We start from the raw sequence: 19,177 nt of genomic DNA, 5'->3' as shown, positions 1-19,177 counted from the left end.
GCAGGACAACTACAGCTACGGGCGCCCTGCAGCTGTCACGACCTATGACAACAAACAGTACTACCAGACGAGTATAGCTTCAGCTCAGAGGACACCCACAGAGAATTACTACCAGACGGGTAAGTCAGTTTATTTTTACTATCATGTTGCGTCCAAAGTTTCAATCATTGTAATGGCTGAGTGATTATTCACTATTAAAGGGAAACCAATTTTAGACATCAAAGTCCGTTTACAACTGTTGAGGAGTACTACTGCAAATGTGAAAAAAATTGTATAAACCCCTTTGTAACTCCAGAGGGAACTGCAGGAAATCTGCTAAATTGTCTCCAGTGATGTCACTTGTGTAAGCATTGGTTGGGGCTGAAGACGACAAGTTTGAAAATGAAAAAAATCTAGAGGTGTAGAGTTAGAAAGAAGTGAGCTTACCGGACCTCTGTAGCTCGCTCCTCATCTCAGTTTAAGGCAAGCGGCTCAAGGCTACATTAGCTGCTACTAGCATAACATGCCCAAATCTCTGATCAAACAGTCAATGGTCTAGTTGTATTGTGGGTAATGTACGCGCCAGGATTTGTGGATCATCAGTCCTGGTATTATTTACTCTCATTCACTTATTAAGATGGCGTGATATATGCGGAATGTGCCGGCTGCTCATTTGCTCGTGAAATGAGGATCCTTTCTGTGCTGCCAAAATCTCTCGGACCAGACCCGGTCCAAGAGGCTGCGTCAGATCTCCTCACTCTAATGCCCTTCCTCTCCACCTCTACTCCCCCCTCTCCTCTTTGCCCCCTAACCTTTCCTATATCAGTAGGTGTAAAGAGTGCTTACAGTCCAGCCCCCTCCACTGTGTACAGCCAGCCTCCTCCTCCCCAGAGGCAGGTAACGGCCCTGAAGCCTCTGGCCCCCTCTGTGTCAACCAGCTACAACATTTACCCAGTGTCCACCAGTGTCCAGCAGCCCCCCACACCCATATCATCCTACACCCTTGGCTCCTCCTTCGGATCCACTGTTTCAGCCACCACCTACTCAGGTAACGTAAGATAAGAAATAAGATGAGAAAAATTATCCCAAAGGAAACATTTGTGCCCAACAGGCGGTGTGTTTGGGATCATTGTCATGCTGAAAGACCCAGCCACATTTCATCTTCAAGGTCCTTGCTGATGGAAGGTAGCCTACAAATCTAGACTCCCCCTAGTGGCAGCAAATTTATTTGGCAGCCAGGGGGGGTCTAGGCACTCTCCGTTGACTTTCAAGCTGCAAAAACCAAATTTTGGTCAGGCCAAACACATCGTATATAGAGTCGGTGGGCGGGGTTATGGCTGCTGCTGCTGGGAACAGCGGACTTCTGGAAGACTTGGAGTTAAGCTTTTCTTTGATAAAAGAACAGAACGGCACAGAAATCATTCTTAAAAAAGGAAGATGTGTTCGGAGTTTTGCCGACCGGATACGGCAAAAGTTTAATCTATCAACTAGCTCCGCTACCTTCTTCATTGCTCTGCCTGGTTGTAGCACTATCCTATTACGTGCAGAGGGAATTTGAAAGACAACCGTTTATCCCGCCCCTCGGATCGAGCTCCGTCAATGGTGAGTTCCCAGACCCTACATCTGGATGTGGGTATGGCTTGTCAGATGGAAGGAGGTTTTCACTCAAAATCTCACGATACATGGCCCCATTCATTCTTTCCTTTACACGGATCAGTCGTCCTGGTCCCTTTGCAGAAAAACAGCCCTAAAGCATGATGTTTCCACCCCCATGCTTCACAGTAGGTATGGTGTTCTTTGGATGCAATTCAGCATTCTTTCTCCTCCAAACACGACAAGTTGAGTTTTTACCAAAAAGTTCTATTTTGGTTTCATCTGACCATATAACATTCTCCCAATCCTCTTCTGGATCATCCAAATGCTCTCTAGCAAACTTCAGACGGGCCTGGACATGTACTGGCTTAGCAGGGGGACACGTCTGGCACTGCAGGATTTGAGTCCCTGGCGGCGTAGTGTGTTACTGATGGTAGCCTTTTTTACTTTGGTCCCAGCTGTGTGTGCAATGTCTTCCATTTTCTAATGATTGCTCCCATAGTTGATTTCTTCACACCAAGCTGCTTACCTATTGCAGATTCAGTCTTCCCAGCCTGGTGCAGGTCTACAATTTTGTTTCTGGTGTCCTATGACAGCTCTTTGGTCTTGGCCATAGTGGAGTTTGGAGTGTGACTGTTTGAGGTTGTGGACAGGTGTCTTTTATACTGATAACAAGTTGCCATTAATACAGGTAACGAGTGTAGGACAGAGGAGCCTCTTAAAGAAGTTACAGGTCTGTGAGAGCCAGAAATCTTGCTTGTTTGTAGGTGACCAAATACTTATTTTACCGAGGAATTTACCAATTAATTCATTAAAAATCCTACAATGTGACTTTCTGGATTTTTTTTTCTCATTTTGTCTCTCATAGTTGAAGTGTACCTATGATGAAAATTACAGGCCTCTCTCCTTTTTAAGTGGGAGAACTTGCACAATTGGAGGCTGACTAAATACTTTTTTGCCCCACTGTATATGCAGAGCGAAACCAAATAAAAGAAGAAAATAAATGAAGTGAGATGCGTACATGAGTACAAATGCATAAATTAAAGTGTGGGGTACCGGTTACTATGTTACTAATTGCAAGCAAAATACTTTACATAAAGGTGCATCCTTGTTACTATGTCACAAGCAAAGAAATGTAGAGTACAGTAAGGAGAAGGTGCTAGGAAGTGGAGCATTTTGGAACATGTGTAAGTCATTCAACACAGCTGCAGTATAAAACCGACTTGTGTATGTGAGAAGTTCATTTATTACAACATATTTACTTGCACACAATAGCTGATATATTTATCATTTGTATTATTCTGCTCTAGTCTGGTCATTACAGAAAGTGTCACAGTGAAATTCATCAGTGCATCTTCGTAAAATATTAATTTCTAGACATTTTGTGACGTAGTGACTACTCGCAGTGCTAGTTGGTGAACTACTTTAGCTGGTGACCTAAATGCTAACTCTGCCCTTAGTAAATGACATATTGGGCTTAAGTAATAAGTGCTGGTTGATTCTTAAGATTCAGGTGTTCGGCTTGTGTCACAGATGTTTAGTTGGATGATAAATGTTTAAAAGGAAACCCAAGAGAGTCCAAGAGTGTCTGTGGTGGAGAACAAAGGTTTGAACTGATATTGAGTGGCAGGGACAGGTGTATAAAAACGTTAAACTTACTTTGCTAATTCGACACTTGTCAAAGACAATTTTGGGATTGACTTTGTCCTTCTTGGTCTGGATGCTGGTGAAATTGCAGTGCAGCTTATTGCTTGCATGCGTGCTAAGCGTTCCTTAGTGACCCATATCTTGTATGCTTTTCTTCTCTCTAATAACTCTCTGTCCTCACCCTATTCCTCCTGCTGTCTTACCCTCAGGCATTAGCTACTCCAATTATGACTCAACTGGCTACACCTCTACATCCACCCCCTCCTATTACCAGCCAGCCCAGCAGACTCTCACCCAGCCGCAGCCTCCACCTCAGCAGCCCCAGCAACAGCCCCAGCCCCCCATCCAGCCACATCCTAAGCAGCTGACAAGCTCTTCCTGGAGCAACTCAGGCAGCAACATGGTGACAGCTCCGACTGTAAACACCTACAAAAAGCCCACGTTTCACCAGAGCAAACTGCAGAAGCCCAAAGGGCCTCCCAAGCAGCCCCAGCTCCATTACTGTGACATTTGCAAGATCAGCTGTGCAGGCCCTCAGGTAGGAGTTAATAATGACAAGGGACAAGATTGTATTATATGAAAGTTTTTAACATAAAAGCTTTATTGTGTTTTGCATTACAGAGCTTTGAATTACACAAACTAATACAAAAAAACAACCCAACAGAACAAACGCATATAATAATATATTTAAAGGTCCCATGGCATGGTGCTCTTTTGATGCTTTCATATAGGCCTTAGTGGTCCCCTAATACTGTATCTGAAGTCTCTTTCCTGAAATTCAGCCTTGGTGCAAAATTACAGCCACTAAAGCCAGTCTAGTCTATATATATATATATATATATATATATATATATATATATATATATATATATATATATATATATATATATATATATATATATATCTTTATCTTTATGTACATTTGGAAACTTGAACTTGCTTTCTGGTTTGATTTACTGCATCAGACGTACCGGGAGCACCTTGAGGGCCAGAAGCATAAGAAAAAGGAGGCAGCCCTTAAATCTGGGGGGCAGACGGGGGCCAGCAATGGGCCCAGAGGTGTCCAGACTCAGTTACGCTGTGAGCTGTGTGACGTCACCTGCACCGGAGTGGACGCCTATGCCGCCCATATCCGTGGGGCCAAACATCAGAAGGTTAGCACAGCTGTGACGCTTTTGTCTTTATCTTCAAGTGTTTCAATGTTTGTTGTTATTTAAGAAAATATAGGCAGCTGTAGGAGAAATTGGCGTAACATTGTTGGACATGACTGTGGTGTACTCCTGTTATGTTCCATCTGAGCGGCCAAGTCTTGGAACAAAACCCACCTCAGGGATTTGGGATGGGATTAAGTATCAGCAGCTTTAAATGGTTGTATCCCTCTCTGTCTCTTCTTTGTCAACCTTGGAAAGGTGGTGAAACTTCACACCAAGCTGGGCAAACCTATACCTTCCACTGAGCCAGTGTTGGTGAATTCAGCTCCAGTTATCACAACCTCGACAGCTGGGAAACCTCCAGTTACCACATCCACTCCTGCCTCTGTCTCAACCACTTCAACTCCCACTGTGACATCCAGACATGGGGCTGTAAACACCGCGGTCAAAATAATGGCACCAGTCAAGAAACCAGCTCCTCACAAAATATATAACATTTGTAAGTTTTTTTTGTTTTTTTTTATATAGCTAAACGAGTTCTTTAACTACAATGGTTTTCTTCTGTGTGCGTTTGCTTGCTGTGTCATTAAATACATGTTTATTTTGAATGGTTAAGCTTCAGCTTTGCACTTCGGTTATAGTATCTGTCCTATAAGTGTCAATGCAAGATACAATTTAATTAACGAATGTGACAACATTTTAACAATTAACCGTTGTTTACTGGTTTATCAATGGTTAATTACCAACCTTTGAACTAGAGATACAAATTAGAGACTAGAAGAGGATATTTTTTTGGCTTTTTAAAAAGAGGCATCTAGCATTAGCCTTCAATAAACTCTCTATTTGTAATATCTTGCCTGCCGCATAGCCAATAAGCCTGTCAGCGCTCCAGCAGCTGCAGTGACAGCAGCGGTGGTGGTGGCTGCCAAGGTGGAGGAGCCCATGCAACAGTCAGTTCAGAGGAGGGACCCTCAGAGTGACAATGAGGACGATGACAGAGCCGGAGGCCAGGGAGACATCCAGCCAGTGGGACACGACTACGTAGAGGAGGTAAGCAGAAAATGAGAAGGACAATGGCCGACAGCCAATTAGAGCTGGGCAACATATCGATATTATATCGATATCGTGATCTGAGACTAGATAGCGTCTTAGATTTTGGATATCATAATATGGCATAAGTGGTGTCTTTTCCTGGTTTTAAAGGCTGCATTACAGTAAAGTGATGTGATTTTCTGAACTTATTAGACTTTTGTAACTGTTCTATTATTTGCCTTTACCCACTTATGGCACTTTTCCATTACATGGTACCGGCTCGACTCGCCTTTTTTGGTTTTCCATTACAAAAAAAAGTACCTGGTACCTGCTAACAGGTACTTTTTTTAGTACCACTTCAGTCGAGGTTCCAAGCGAGCTGAGGCGATACTAAAAGGTGACATAAAAACCTGCAGACTACAGATTGGTCGGAAAGAATCATCACTGATCACTGCGTCATCATTGCTAGCGACAGACGGGGGATGTCCTGAACCAACCCAGCATTTTTAAATAGTTTAGCCAGCTGTGGTTGTTTTCTGCCTCCAGCTTCTTTTGAAATAAAGTTTTTCTTGGTCCTGCAGAGGCTCCACGCAGAGCTTTCGCCGTAGCATACAAGTGGCCTGATGTTTATACTTCTCCGCTGGTGTGTGCGACGAGCCGGCGTGTGTGTGTGTGTGTGTGTGTGGAGAGTGGGTGATAGAGCGAGGGATCAGTGAGAGAGTGACGGCGATTAGCTCCGGAGCGAGTAGTGACTCTAGAGTCATATAGTGAGAGAAACAAAGTGTCTCTCTTCTTTCTGACCGAAGTGGGAAATCTGGAGCAGTAAAAGTTATCCCTCTCCTTGATTTCATGTTGTTTATGGAGAAGGAGAACCAGGAAATGAGTCAGGGGAAATGCAACGCTACCAAGCCACGCCCACGGCAGTCGCTATGACGACCAGCCACGCTGAGGCGGTAATAAAATTTGCAATGGAAAGCAGACGCATAGTGCGTCGAGGCGAGTAGAGTCGAGGCAAGACGAGCAGGTACCATGTAATGGAAAAACGCCATTATTTATCAAAAATCTCATATTTTGTGAAAGCACCTATAGTCAACATTACAATATTGTTGCGGTATCGACATCGAGGTATTTGGTCAAAAATATTGTGCTATTTGATTTTCTCCATATCGCCCAGCCCTACAGCCAATCTGTATATTGTAGGACTGATCTATGTTGGTTAATATTCAAATAAAAAAAAAAACTGTTCTAGTTCCTTTTATAAAGTAAAAAAATATTTGCATCAGAGCCAGAAAGCTCATTTATGTTGCGTTCGTGGTCATTCATGGTGTGTATTTACCTAAACTTTCTGTTTGTTTCAGGTCCGAAACGTTGACGGCAAAGTAATTAGATTCCACTGTAAACTGTGTGAGTGCAGCTTCAACGACCCCAACGCTAAAGACATGCACCTGAAAGGAAGAAGGCACAGACTCCAATACAAGGTAAGTTAGTCGGAGCATCACTGAGCTGAGTCCTGTCTGACTGGTTATCCAGAGAGACATAATGAACAGCGTTGAGATGCATACTCTTTCTTCCTTTCTTCGCTTCATTGAAAAGCTACACAATGGGGTATTTCAGCCATTAACTGACAAGGAGTGAGGTTAACTACGTCAAAAAGTTGGCTTCTTAAAGGTGCCATGTGGAGTTTTTCTATGAGTGGGTCCCCATTTTGTTGCAAACACGTGTTTGATGTAATACACAATCTTACAAATGGTGTCACGCGATTGCACTGATCAGCAGGTGGCGGTAACATGCCAAGATATGCAGAGAAGAAGACTGCAAGCTAGTAAACATGTATAGATGAATATAAACAATGCTCGATTTAAATTACTTTGCAAATGTTTCATGACGAAGGAAATGCACTAAACATGTTGTTAGACCTCTAGAATACACAAGATGCATTTTAGTGGGTAACCCTGAATGTAAAAATAACTTGTTTACAAGAAACTCAGCGGGGCACCTTTCAATCAACTAATTTTGTCGCATGAAATTGTACGAGGTACAATTCCAGTGAAATGTGGCTTTAAGGAGAGGTTTGACTAGAGGAAGACTTTATCTTATCTCTGAAGGTTGCTTTTTAAGAAAGTTAGCTCAGTAATTAAGGCTAACAATTCCAACTTGGAGTGGATGGAAGACTAAAAAGAAAAAAAGGATTATTTTAAATTGTATCTGGACTGACATTACATTCTTCTTACATTCCCTTTACATTTATTCGGTGGTCCTCTCTGTAGAAGAAAGTGAACCCAGAGCTTCCTGTGGAGATCAAGCCAAGTAACCGGGCTAGGAAGCTGCAGGAGAGCAAGCTGAAGAAGCAGAAACAGAAGGCGGTGCTGAAGAGACAGAGAGACGATGAGCAGTGCTGGCACATGGAGATGAGGTCAGACTCATGGCCAAAGTTAGTAACTTAAACGTCTTCCCACTTTGACGTTAAACATTTTTCCTTGGTTGGCACAGAATAGACTTTAAAAAAAAAAGAGAAGGTAATTTCAGTAAAGGGGAAGTCCTAAAGCTGAACAGCTGAGTGTTAGTCTGATGCATGTACACATGGAGAAAAAAAAGGGAATTTCTTGCCTCATTTAATACACTCTTTTTCCTGTTTTCTTGTCATTCACATTAGCTTTCTTGCATTTATAGTATAAATACAGTTTCAGAGGAAGTTATATAAATAAGTTAGTTGTGAGGATTTTATCATGAAAACTGTACAACCAGATTAAGGTCTAAATCAGTGAATTTCCCTAATGCACAATGAAATGTTTAACATACCAGTCCTGTGCTTTAATTGTTGTTTTACAAGGGGAAATGCCATTTTTATAACCATGGATCAACTAACCACTAACAATGCTTTTGACACTAAACCTCTGTATAATAATTACCTTATATCGTCAACGGTAGATTGGAGTAAATGTTTCGGTAAAGTGCTTGTTTTTATGGTCTACTGTGTCTCGTTAATGGCAGCCATAACATTCCCGTGTGGGAGTAAATTATTTTTAATGAATTCCATTAAAAACTTCTCCTGCAGGCGATATGAGGAGGACTTGTACTGGAGGAGGATGGAGGAGGAGCAGATGTATTGGGGGGAGCAGAGACGCAGGATGGCTCCTCCACCGTTGATGAGCCGCCCTGGTATGCCAGTACCCCCTCTACTGGTGAGCGCCGCAACTGCAGTTATTTTTTGTGTTTTGTGTTGTATGGGGAAAAAAACTTGAAAACTTGAATTCCAAGTGTGATCAATCACTTTATTCCCTCCTCCCCCATAAAGACGTGTGTGCGTCGGCCAGACTCTCCTGACGACCGTCACATCATGGCTAAACACTCAACCATTTACCCAGTAGAGGAAGAGCTGCAGGCTGTTCAGAGGATTGTCTCCCACTCTGAGAGAGCCCTAAAACTGGTGTCAGACTCCCTGCTGGAGAAGGAGACACCAGCTGTTGATACGGCTGCTACTGAAGGAGGAGATGAAAAAGGGTAAAGAGTGACTTCTGGCAGATAATACACTTTTTTCTTTGGGCAGGTTGGTAATAACAAGGATTAAGGTAGTTAAAGCCAAGGGTAACATAGATAGATAGCTAGCTAGCGACCCCAGTTCAGCTGAACGGTTTGTTTCTCTTGACAGTACTGAGAACTCAGGACGGCTGCTAAAAGGTGTGATGAGGGTGGGCATCCTGGCCAAAGGCCTGCTGCTTCATGGGGACAGAAATGTTGAGCTCATCCTGCTGACTGCTAAGAAACCCACCATCTCTTTACTGAAGAACATCGCCAAGCATTTGCCCAAAGAACTGGAGGTAAGGAAACGTCGCCAGTTATTTTAGGACATTGGTTGAAGTTGAGTGAGGGAAGAATTGTGGCAAACTTGGAATTTACAACGTTTTAAGTTTTTAAATATTTTAGGATTTCATGACATACCTGGGTGCGGTATCACAAATAGATACATTGTAAATTCTGACAAAATGGCATGAAACTGTTTTCTTGCCAGTTTTATCACTATTAGTTTAATATGTAGTCAGAATGTCAGATGAGTAGATTTAAAAAAAAAAATATATATATTAAAAAAGAGGAAATTGACATCCACTGCCTTATGACTTGTCATAAGAGCTGGATACAGAGGGACTGAAAGGTTAAATATAACGGGAACGAGAGGTTTTCACTCTATATATATAAAAAACAAACAAATGAAACCTTGTGATGTAGTAATTGCACTCATGTGTAAAATAGCAACCCAGAAAAATATTCTTCTGTCAAATCACTTCATCCTAGATGGGTTTCTCTCATATGCTAGAGCATCTCATTTATCATGAGTGAACATGCACAGCTGTCTTTCACAGTCAGAAACAACACAGCAGTTTGTATTTTTATGTATTAATGATTAGAATGACTAACAGTGGAAGTAAAATCAGTAGAGTTGACTTTGTCATTTTAGCTTGCTGTGGATATATACACTACCACTGTTTGTCTGTAAAGTTAATTGTGTAAATCAATTTAGTCTGTTTATCAGAGGACTGTTTTCTGCTACATCTTAGAAATGCTGTGTGGTTTCTAGTTGTTCACAAATGACTGAAGTGCCCCTAGCCTAAAGAGAAAAACTCATGTGAAATGTGAATTTTTTATTTTTTTTTATTTATTAATTTGCTGGCATTTTCTCCTCAAGACAGATGATTGCCACCAGGTACAAGGTTGTGATGTATTTCAATTGCTCACTCTTCCTCCCTCCTGCTTTAGCTGTAATTAGCTGCTTTTGACTGATCTTTAGATTCACTGCCTGGTTATGACACCTGAATCCTACAGAGTGAGATGGGGCTTTTATCTTCTTATACTGCCCCATTGCTTTCCTAAATATTACAATTACAAAGATTTAATGAATTATTGGAAAATATATTTTTGGTAATGTCACAGACCCTGTGACTGAACATAAACTACTTTGAGATAAAAGAAATTGCACAACCCAGAGTTAAACACATAACAGTATTGCCCTGTAACCTCGCCAAATAAGGCTATTATTTGCCCCTACACCCCTCCTCCTCTGTAGTGAGTAATCCCAAGTGTCCTTTTAACCGGCAGACATTTTCTGAAGATCAGTATGAGGTGCAGGCTCACCCTGAGGAGGCGAACATCGTGATATTTTCAAGCAAGGAGCCCAAAATGCAGGTGACCATTTCTCTCACCTCGCCGCTGATGAGGGAGGACCCTGCTACTGAGAAGGAGAAGCAGGCAGGAGGAAAAGCGGCTGAGAAAGGTTAGAGAAGCCAAAGCTTTCAGTACCAGATGACCAAATGTAAGCGATGTGTGTAATACAAAAAAAAAAAAAAATATATATATATATACTCCATTTTTAGGCTGAAAAGCTCTTAAAATTACACAAAATGAGAAGTGGGACTTGTAACCAAGACCACATTCATAGTAGGTTTTTTTTCTTTAACCCCTAAAATAAGATTTTTCTCACATTTCATTTGTCCCACTTTATTCATTTCCCCCATTTTTTGCAGTTACAGTAGTCCCCGATTTCTTCATTTCTTTTCCACAACATGGGAATCAAAAGCCGGGCTCTCCGACCTTTCTGTGCCACTAGGGTGTGTGTTTATCTTGTGAACACATGCTCAGATAAAACCTTTGGGATACTATACTAATAGACTGAAGGTGATGATCGGTGTTTAGATAATGCCCAGGGATGAAAATGCTTCAAATGGTGAGACTATTTTTTTTTTTTTTTTTTTAAATCCTTATTTCTAGACTTGACAAGAGTTTAGCTTCTTGTTGCATTATGGTCACGATACCTGCAGTATGAGGGGGATTTTGAGGTCCAGAGACTTCCCATTCCCTCGTCTCTCATCCCTGCATCATACTGTGGCATTATCAATGAAGAGGTGTTGGAGTGTCATTTTATTACCTCACAATGATCAGTATTTGAAATAATAAGATGACAATAGTAAATCCATTATCACCCCCCCCATTTAACAATAAAGGTAATTTTCAAGGTCATTGTGTTGCAAACACTCCTCCGCCTGCTCTAATAACTCAGTATTTTAATGTGTTTTTCCCATTTAGAAAACATGGTAGAAATGTTTTCTGTGGCCGTTGTTTTTTATTTTGTAACTTTTGTTTGGGTTTGTTGATCAGTTCCCCTACTTCTGTATCAGCAGACCTAGGCAAGCCGATGGCTGATCTGAAGACCACACTTATTTACATACCACTAAGAATAGAAACCTTAAAGGAACCAGGTTGCCCATGTTTATTAAGCTTTTTAGAGGAGGAAACCCCCTCTTGTTCATTTTCAGGGGCTCAGCTGCTGCTAAATCCATAACCCTCTCTCTAAGAGGCATGATAAATATGGGTCTTTGATTCTAAGTGGTATGGTAGTGTAGACTTCAAAAAAGTGACTTTGTTTTTGTTATGCATTTCCCCTGTAAGAAAGCTAATGTCCTCTGCTGTTGCTACAGTTCTAGTGAACAACGAAGTGTGGAAAGTCCCAAGGCTGATCTTGAGAAATATTCAACATCCTAGTCATCAGTAACCACATTGAATGTTTTGGACAAACCGGTCATTTGTAATTTGTAGGTGACTTTACAGTCTTGTAAAGGTCTCTTGAATTTTTCCTCAAACAGCCCACAAACTACTTAATTGACACCTAAATCCAACACCGACACAAACATTATTCTTTAAACAAACATAACTTTGTAATTTATCATTTTTAGTACTACTAATAGGTTAATCTTGGGCTTTGTCAAGTAGATCTGACTTTCATTGGTTTGCTTTTTGATGTTGATATTCTCTCTAAATATGAAGGCATGAAGGGAAAGAAGTATCCTTGCTCTTGTGCCTTTATCTGCTTAAGAAGTTTCCTTTCAAACATTATTGCAGAGGAGTAACGGGAACCATCGCTATCTATGCAAAGTAGGGTCAATCAAATGATGTAGAATGAGAGCATCAAAAGGAATAAAGTCCATGTTTCATGATCCAAAGTACTAGAAAATCAATTTTTGGATCTGAAGCTCAAACGGTTTCAGTCAGGCTCTTGTGCAAAGTCAGATGCAAAAACGAAACACTGAGTTTATTATAGAACATGCTACAAGTCTTAATGAGTGATCAGTTCCTGAACTGGAGAAATGTTACAAAATGCTTTAGAGATGACAAGAGTGATAAGACAGCATTATAGGAAGAAGGAAACGAGGGTTTGACTTAATACATAAAACGGTCTTTAATGTGCCTTTCTCAGAGCACACATTTTGACTTGTTGTAGTAGAAAAACTATGAACGATTGCTCGGTTTCATTTTAAGTGTCCACACCAGTGAACCAGCATGCTCAGTAGCAGCGCACTGACACAAATGGACATTAGTCATGTTATTAGTCAAACTTAAGTTTAACAAGTCAAAATGTCTCTTAAGAGAAAGATGCACTCAGGCAGATGATAATGGTGTCCACATTTAAAGAAACTATAAAATCAATAGGTCTTATGTGGTTTAGTCATCTTAAACTAATAATTAAATATAAATTCCACCACTCTTCTCTCTGAATGCCTTGGATTTCCTTTTTTTTTTTTGCATGAGTTTTTGTGACCTCACACTCAAAGAATACATCGGTAAAACACGTAAACTTCCATATTCAATGGTCAAATGTTTCCTTTTCTCTCATATCTTCCCCTCATTATTTTTCTCACAAAACAAACTGAAACAAACCAAAGAGTCTCAAGGAAATGTCTGGTTACATCAACAGTAACAACACTTACTATGTGTTGCAGTCATCATTTGGGTTTTGCATTAGTTTGACTGTTGGTCACGAGCTTGTGCATGCTATCTCCTCCAGGTGTGGCTGAGAAGGACCCCACTGATCTTCTGAATAAGAGAAAATGTCTGGAATACCTGGCTGCTCTCCGTCACGCCAAATGGTTTCAGGTAAAAGCACCACATGCATGTGAAAATGTCATAAAAACAATTTAAAATAATGACCACAAAAATCCTGGTAGGACTGGTTCAAGTTGTATGATAAATATTTCTAAAATCAGCAAGCCTGTGCGGTCATCATCTCTTTAGTCATTAAGAGTTCTACTCACAAAACGGGTTTATAGTTTTGAGTAGAATCACAAATGTTTTTACTTTGCCTTTTTTCAAATACACACATTTAAAGTCACCAGTTAAATTGTATAGTGACATTGTCAGAAGTGCAGTCTATCTAAATTAATTAAAAAATAATAATACAAATATTTTTTTTCTTTTCCTTTCTGAAGGCTCGTGCCAACGGGTTGCAGTCTTGTGTGATCATCATTCGGTTGCTGAGAGATTTATGTCAGCGCGTTCCCACCTGGGGGAAGATGCCCGGCTGGGTAAGAGGCTTCAACTGTCTATGTTTTGACTTTTTCATTTTCTTTATTCTTTTTTTGGAGGGGGGGGGCAAGGGCATTCGACCTTCTCCTAGTAAGGTTTTATTTAATATTTTGTCATCTCTCCAAGCACAAGTGCATTGTTGTACTTTTGATTTTAACTGTTTGTTTCCCTAAATTTCTGTCCTCTTTTTGTATGTCTGTCTCTCCTGAGGCCCGTTTCAGGAAGGAGGTTTAACAAACTCTGAGTCTAACCCTGATGTCGGAGTTGATTTACCCTGAGATGGGAAACTGAGTTTTCAGTTTCAGAACGGCTGATTTGAGTTGGTTCAATCGACTCAGAGTAGGTTCACGCGCGTGCACCACCACAATGAAAAGGCAGCATGAATGGAGCCATGGTACTACGATTCACCATGGCAACAACCACAAACAAACTGGTTGGCGGAAATATTCATGCGCACATAGTGATTTTGAAAATGTATTTCGTTAAAAAAAGCAACACAGCGGCTGCCGCAAAAGAGAGAGAGAATTTGCGTGCGAGAAAATTGCCGTTTGCAAAAAACGTAATGTGACACAAATAATCTGCTGGGATGTGAGAGCATGTCCGCAATGGGTGACGTTAGTGATATGATGACGGATAAGGTTATGTAGGCTACATAACTGATTAACTGGGAAGAAATACGATACCACTCAAATAGGAAGTTATCTGGAAATTAAAATGCGTTGGGGCCTCAATGTCATCTCCCGATGTATGTTTAACTCCCTGCGAAGTAATACAGCGTCTTCATCAACAGGATCGTCGACAAAAGGAAATGCCATGTTTTGAGAAAAAAAAAGTTTTATAGTCTGCCTAACATGTTTTTTTTTTTTTATTCATGCCGATAAACTGCGATAAAAAAAGCCTGATACAGAATGAATGAGGAAATGAAAGTGCGCTGTGTCAGAGGGAGGAGACGGAGAAACACTGAGGTTTCTTGTAGAAAACCTGCTTCCAACCGGGTTAGGTTCACAGGCTCAGTTACCATAGTAACTGACTGAGGTTAAGTTCTTCCGCTCTTTCTGAAACGGAAAACCCAGAGTTTCCTTCATCTCAGGGTGAACAAACTCAGAGTTTTCACTAAACCTGCTTTCTGAAACGGACCCCAGAGGCCTTTACTACGAAGCAAGATCAACATGGCCTGGATTTATTTCTGTTACCCGGCTTCACCAAACCTAACATCCGCGGTCTCGCATAAGCTGTGTCACGACGGTGGTTAACAACTAGTTCAATCAACCCAAGGTTGCCCAATCCAGTGGCGCGCGCTCACACATAAAAGAGCCGGTGTTTGCACAGCACGACCAATCGCAAACCTCTACCAAAGCTGCAATACAGTCGCTGCTTCCTAAAACCGGAAGGAAAGCTGGCAAAAAATAGCTGACGCTGTGTAAATCACAACTCTTATCGATAGCACTTCCTCATCAGTCAGGACCAAGATCTGACCATAATTACACTTGTGCTTTCCATTATCTGTCGTTGCTTTAGCCTATTATTTTAGTTGCAACCCTGGCAGTGGAAGCGATCGTGAGAGCAAATAAAAATATAAAAACCCTTATATGATTTTGTCGACTAATCAATTAGTTGATTTAATTGACAGAGCTGTGCGCTTTGAGAGGTGGTTAAGACTAGAAAAGCACAATATAAATGTAGTTAATTAACCATCTGTAAAACTGAGTTTCTCCACAATTAATCCTGCAAAAGCACCACTTTAAATCTTGTGTTTACCATAAATATGCTCAGAAGTTTCTTGGAAATAAGTAATTAAGCATGAATAAGCATAAAAAATGACTAATCGACTAAGAGGTGGCAGCCCTACATAAAAATACCCATCAGGGAATGTTAACGGGGTTGTCGGTCTCTAAATGTTTTAACTTTTATGAGTGCATCTCTCTCTCTCTCTCTGTCTCTGTCTCTCTCTCTCTCTCTGTCTCTCTCTCCCTCTCTCCCTCTCTCCACGCACAGAGCTCTGCCAGATCTTCTAAGAACGCCGTTATCAATTGAGTATTGATTGGTCAGTAGGCGGTGCTTTAACACCGGTTGATCTCTGATCTCCAACTTAACCTGCTCCCGACCAGGTTAGGCGTTCAGCATAAGTTACCACGGCGATTGAACCCGGTAACAACTAATCCACTGTCGTGGTACAGAAAATTTGAACCTTAAGTTAGCTTGTTAACGCCAAATCCTGCTTCGTAGTACAGGCCTCAGGTGCCGTCTATTTGAGAACAATAACATCAACAGGATATTCACATACATTCATAGCTCTATCAGTGCTGAGTTAATGCTGTATCTGTATCTTGTGTGAGGCGACTTTTATACACACCAAATATCTTGACATGGTTTTTTTTCTTATGAAGAGTCAGGACTGATAGAGGACTACCTTTAAGGGTCCTTCAATCCACTGTCTGAAGTGTCTTCTCCCTCCAGGCGATGGAGCTGCTGGTGGAGAAAGTGATCAGCAGTGCTCCAGGCCCGCTCAGCCCAGGAGAGGCCATGCGCAGAGTCCTAGAGTGCATCTCCACAGGCATCCTGCTTCCAGGTCAGGCAAACATATTAATGAGATTTCAATACGTAGATTATTTCACAGGATACATAATTTTTAGGACTTTCGAGAAACAAATACTTGTTTCGTGTCATTTTCTTATCTACCGTGCCTCCCTGTGGTGCTACAAAATCAGCTTGTCAAACTTGAACCTTTTGAGAGGATTCACTATTTACTGCCTCTGTTATTACTCATTATATTTATTACAAAACATACATTATCACACTTACATGTTAACTTGTTTCTCCTCCCCTTACTCAGATGGACCAGGGTTGATGGACCCATGTGAGAAAGAGACAACAGATGCTTTGGGAAGCATGATGCTACAAGCCAGAGAGGACATTACTGCCAGTGCACAGGTACCCAGACACAGCATGTATGCCATGGCCACTAAAAAGTCTAGATTCCGATGGGGTGGAAAGTGTGGATTCACTTTTAGTAACTGGACAGCATAACGGGACACACTTTGCTTTTCAGCTATGAGTTAATGACCCAGTACTAAACTGTGGGTAAAGACAGCAACAGTGTGAGGTTTAGCTAATGAGCTTGGTGAGGGTTATTTGTGAAACCACCACCAGAACCATGCAAATTGAATTTCAAGCGTGTTTGATTTTTGGTGAATCCACTAACGGTCAGAGGAGGAAAGAGAGGACTTTTAAAATAACGCTATCCACAGTGAAGCTGGTAGTCTGCTTCTGAGGGACAGCTGTGGGGAAAAGGAGAGGACCACAGCCTTTTGTTTAGGGCTGGGCAATATATCAATATTATATTGATATCATGATATGAGACTAGATATCGTCTTAGATTTTGGATATGTAATATCGTGATATGACATAAGCGTTGTCTTTTCCTGGTTTTAAAGGCTGCATTACAGTAAAGTGATGTACTTTTCTGAACTTGCCAGACTGTTCTAGCTGTTCTATTATTTGCCTTTTTCCCACTTAGACATTATGTCCACATTACTGATGATTATTTATCTAAAATCTAAGTGCGAAGATATTTTGTTAAAGCCCCAATTGTCAACCCTAGAATATCGCCGCAATATTGATATCGAGGTATTTGGTCAAGAGTATCGTGATATCTGATTTTCTCCATATCGCCCAGCCCTACTTTTGTTGCATGTCATACTTCTTTCTCTCACCTCGTTTCCTGTGTCCCTCTATAACGCTACAAAGCAACATTTCTCATTCCTGTTTTCTCTGGTTCCAGCATGCTCTGCGGCTGCTTGCTTTCCGCCAGATCCACAAGGTTCTGGGCATGGAGTCTCTGCCAGCGTCCAAGGCCAGCGCTCGCAACCGCAAGCGTCGACGGGACGGCAGCGAAACGGGCGAAGGGGAGGGGGAGGGCAAAAAAGACAAGAAGGAAGAAGCAGAGAGTGCTTGACCTCTGCCTCCAGAGTGTAGGCCTTTGCTTGTTGGTAGACTGGTAGAATGTCACAACTTTTCTTATCTTGAAAACAATCTTAACACGCAGCTATACACATATGAATATAACTGACTGTACATGTTACATGTCTACCCTTGAATTAAGAGGAGTAATATGTTCAGGGGAGAAAACAGAAGCATAAGAATCTGTACTGCAAATCCTCCTCGTATAGTAATTTCCCGCAAATTAAGTGTCTTTTAAAGTTTGCAGAGAAAATTGGCTTCATCATGAATCATCAAAATGAATGATTGCATCATTCCATTTCAGTACAATTGCACACTACTACTGACCACTCCCCTCTTCTTGTTTATTCCCAATAGTTAAACCACCATCAACTACAGTATTGTTTTATAAGATGTTGAAAAACCTCCAGTTAAATCATCAGCACCTAAGAAAGCTTTTTTTTCCCAGTAGGACTGCTTGAGTCAGGACTCGCTGAACTAATGTTGGTGCATGACATTTGTACGCTAAAATGTTTTTCAGTCTGTGTTCAACAAACAAAAGGATATGGGTTCTGGTTTAGAAGTTTTGAAACTGAGAAAGATTACAGATTACGGTCTACAAACATAATGCACTGTGATGTTCACTGTGCCTAAGATGAGGAACTTTAAAAATAAACTAGTGTGAAGGTCCTTCCTGAACTAAACACTCCCTCTAAAGTCTCCTGTTTCAACATTTCCTCCTCATGCATTTTGAAATTGTTATACGTTTGAGTTGTGAAATTCAAAGGTCCTGCATCACACCTTAAATACTTACAATTAATTCCCCTTGAAAACACGTCCGTAAGGTTTTGCAAGAAATGTACAAAGAGAGATTCTCTGTTTTGTGAGGTTTTTCTGTGGAGGTCACTGGAAAGTAAATCTGTCTCTTGAGGAGAGAGAAGTCTTATGTTGCACAGTCTGAAGCATGCTGAGGGAATGAAGCACTTAAGAAATGACAATGTTACTGTATGCAGCCATAATTTTATCATTTGAATAATATCCCTGGTAACCTTTTTTTTCTTCCAGAGTATGGTTAGCAGAAGAGAGAAGCTTTAGTCCGACTGAATCTCTACTGTAATGATCATGTAGTCCTTTGACTTTCTTCCTTGTGCCTGCATCATGTTGTGTATTACAGAGTAAGGGTTACATTGTTTATTTGTCAGGTTAATATTGTAATGAAATTGTTTCACAAAGATGTAGGACAGGGAAGGGACAGTTGCACAACTCTTTGGCTTAAAAGTTGATGTGATGAGAGCATTATTGTGCCGTTTTTAGTTTGATTTTCATTTATCAAGAGCATCATGTATTGCTTATTTTATTTCTGAAGGATGTTGCAATCTATTTTGTATTCTTTAAATGGAAAGTGTGAACGTTGCTGTCCTTATATGTGAATGTCTTTGTAGTGTTGCCTAAAATTAGGGGAAATATATTAAAACACGTTTAAGCCA

The 19,177-nt window shown here is 41.0% G+C and overlaps 1 protein-coding gene across 4 annotated transcripts in view; it reads left to right on the top strand.

Annotated features, from left to right (window-relative positions):
- zfr2 (zinc finger RNA binding protein 2) overlaps window positions 1–19,177 on the top strand; it is a 26,798-nt gene extending 7,621 nt beyond the window's left edge. For 2 of the 4 annotated variants that reach the window (XM_028586765.1, XM_028586763.1), the window contains exons 3-19: window positions 2–119; window positions 806–1,027; window positions 3,429–3,757; window positions 4,185–4,373; window positions 4,629–4,869; window positions 5,239–5,420; window positions 6,761–6,880; window positions 7,670–7,833; window positions 8,458–8,584; window positions 8,698–8,903; window positions 9,052–9,220; window positions 10,494–10,668; window positions 13,234–13,322; window positions 13,655–13,750; window positions 16,209–16,320; window positions 16,585–16,682; window positions 17,533–19,177. In XM_028586765.1, the coding sequence (XP_028442566.1) occupies window positions 2–119; window positions 806–1,027; window positions 3,429–3,757; window positions 4,185–4,373; window positions 4,629–4,869; window positions 5,239–5,420; window positions 6,761–6,880; window positions 7,670–7,833; window positions 8,458–8,584; window positions 8,698–8,903; window positions 9,052–9,220; window positions 10,494–10,668; window positions 13,234–13,322; window positions 13,655–13,750; window positions 16,209–16,320; window positions 16,585–16,682; window positions 17,533–17,706 (2,811 nt within the window). In that variant the 3' untranslated portion in view covers window positions 17,707–19,177. The remainder of the gene's footprint in view (window position 1; window positions 120–805; window positions 1,028–3,428; window positions 3,758–4,184; window positions 4,374–4,628; window positions 4,870–5,238; window positions 5,421–6,760; window positions 6,881–7,669; window positions 7,834–8,457; window positions 8,585–8,697; window positions 8,904–9,051; window positions 9,221–10,493; window positions 10,669–13,233; window positions 13,323–13,654; window positions 13,751–16,208; window positions 16,321–16,584; window positions 16,683–17,532) is intronic. The other 2 variants (XM_028586766.1, XM_028586764.1) reach the window with 2 other exon arrangements.

The sequence above is a fragment of the Perca flavescens genome, chromosome 9, assembly GCF_004354835.1.
Source record: "Perca flavescens isolate YP-PL-M2 chromosome 9, PFLA_1.0, whole genome shotgun sequence".
In the NCBI taxonomy this organism is placed as follows: Eukaryota; Metazoa; Chordata; class Actinopteri; order Perciformes; family Percidae; genus Perca; species Perca flavescens.
Note: the sequence above shows the minus strand (reverse complement) of the source record. Positions and strands in the feature narration are given on the sequence as shown.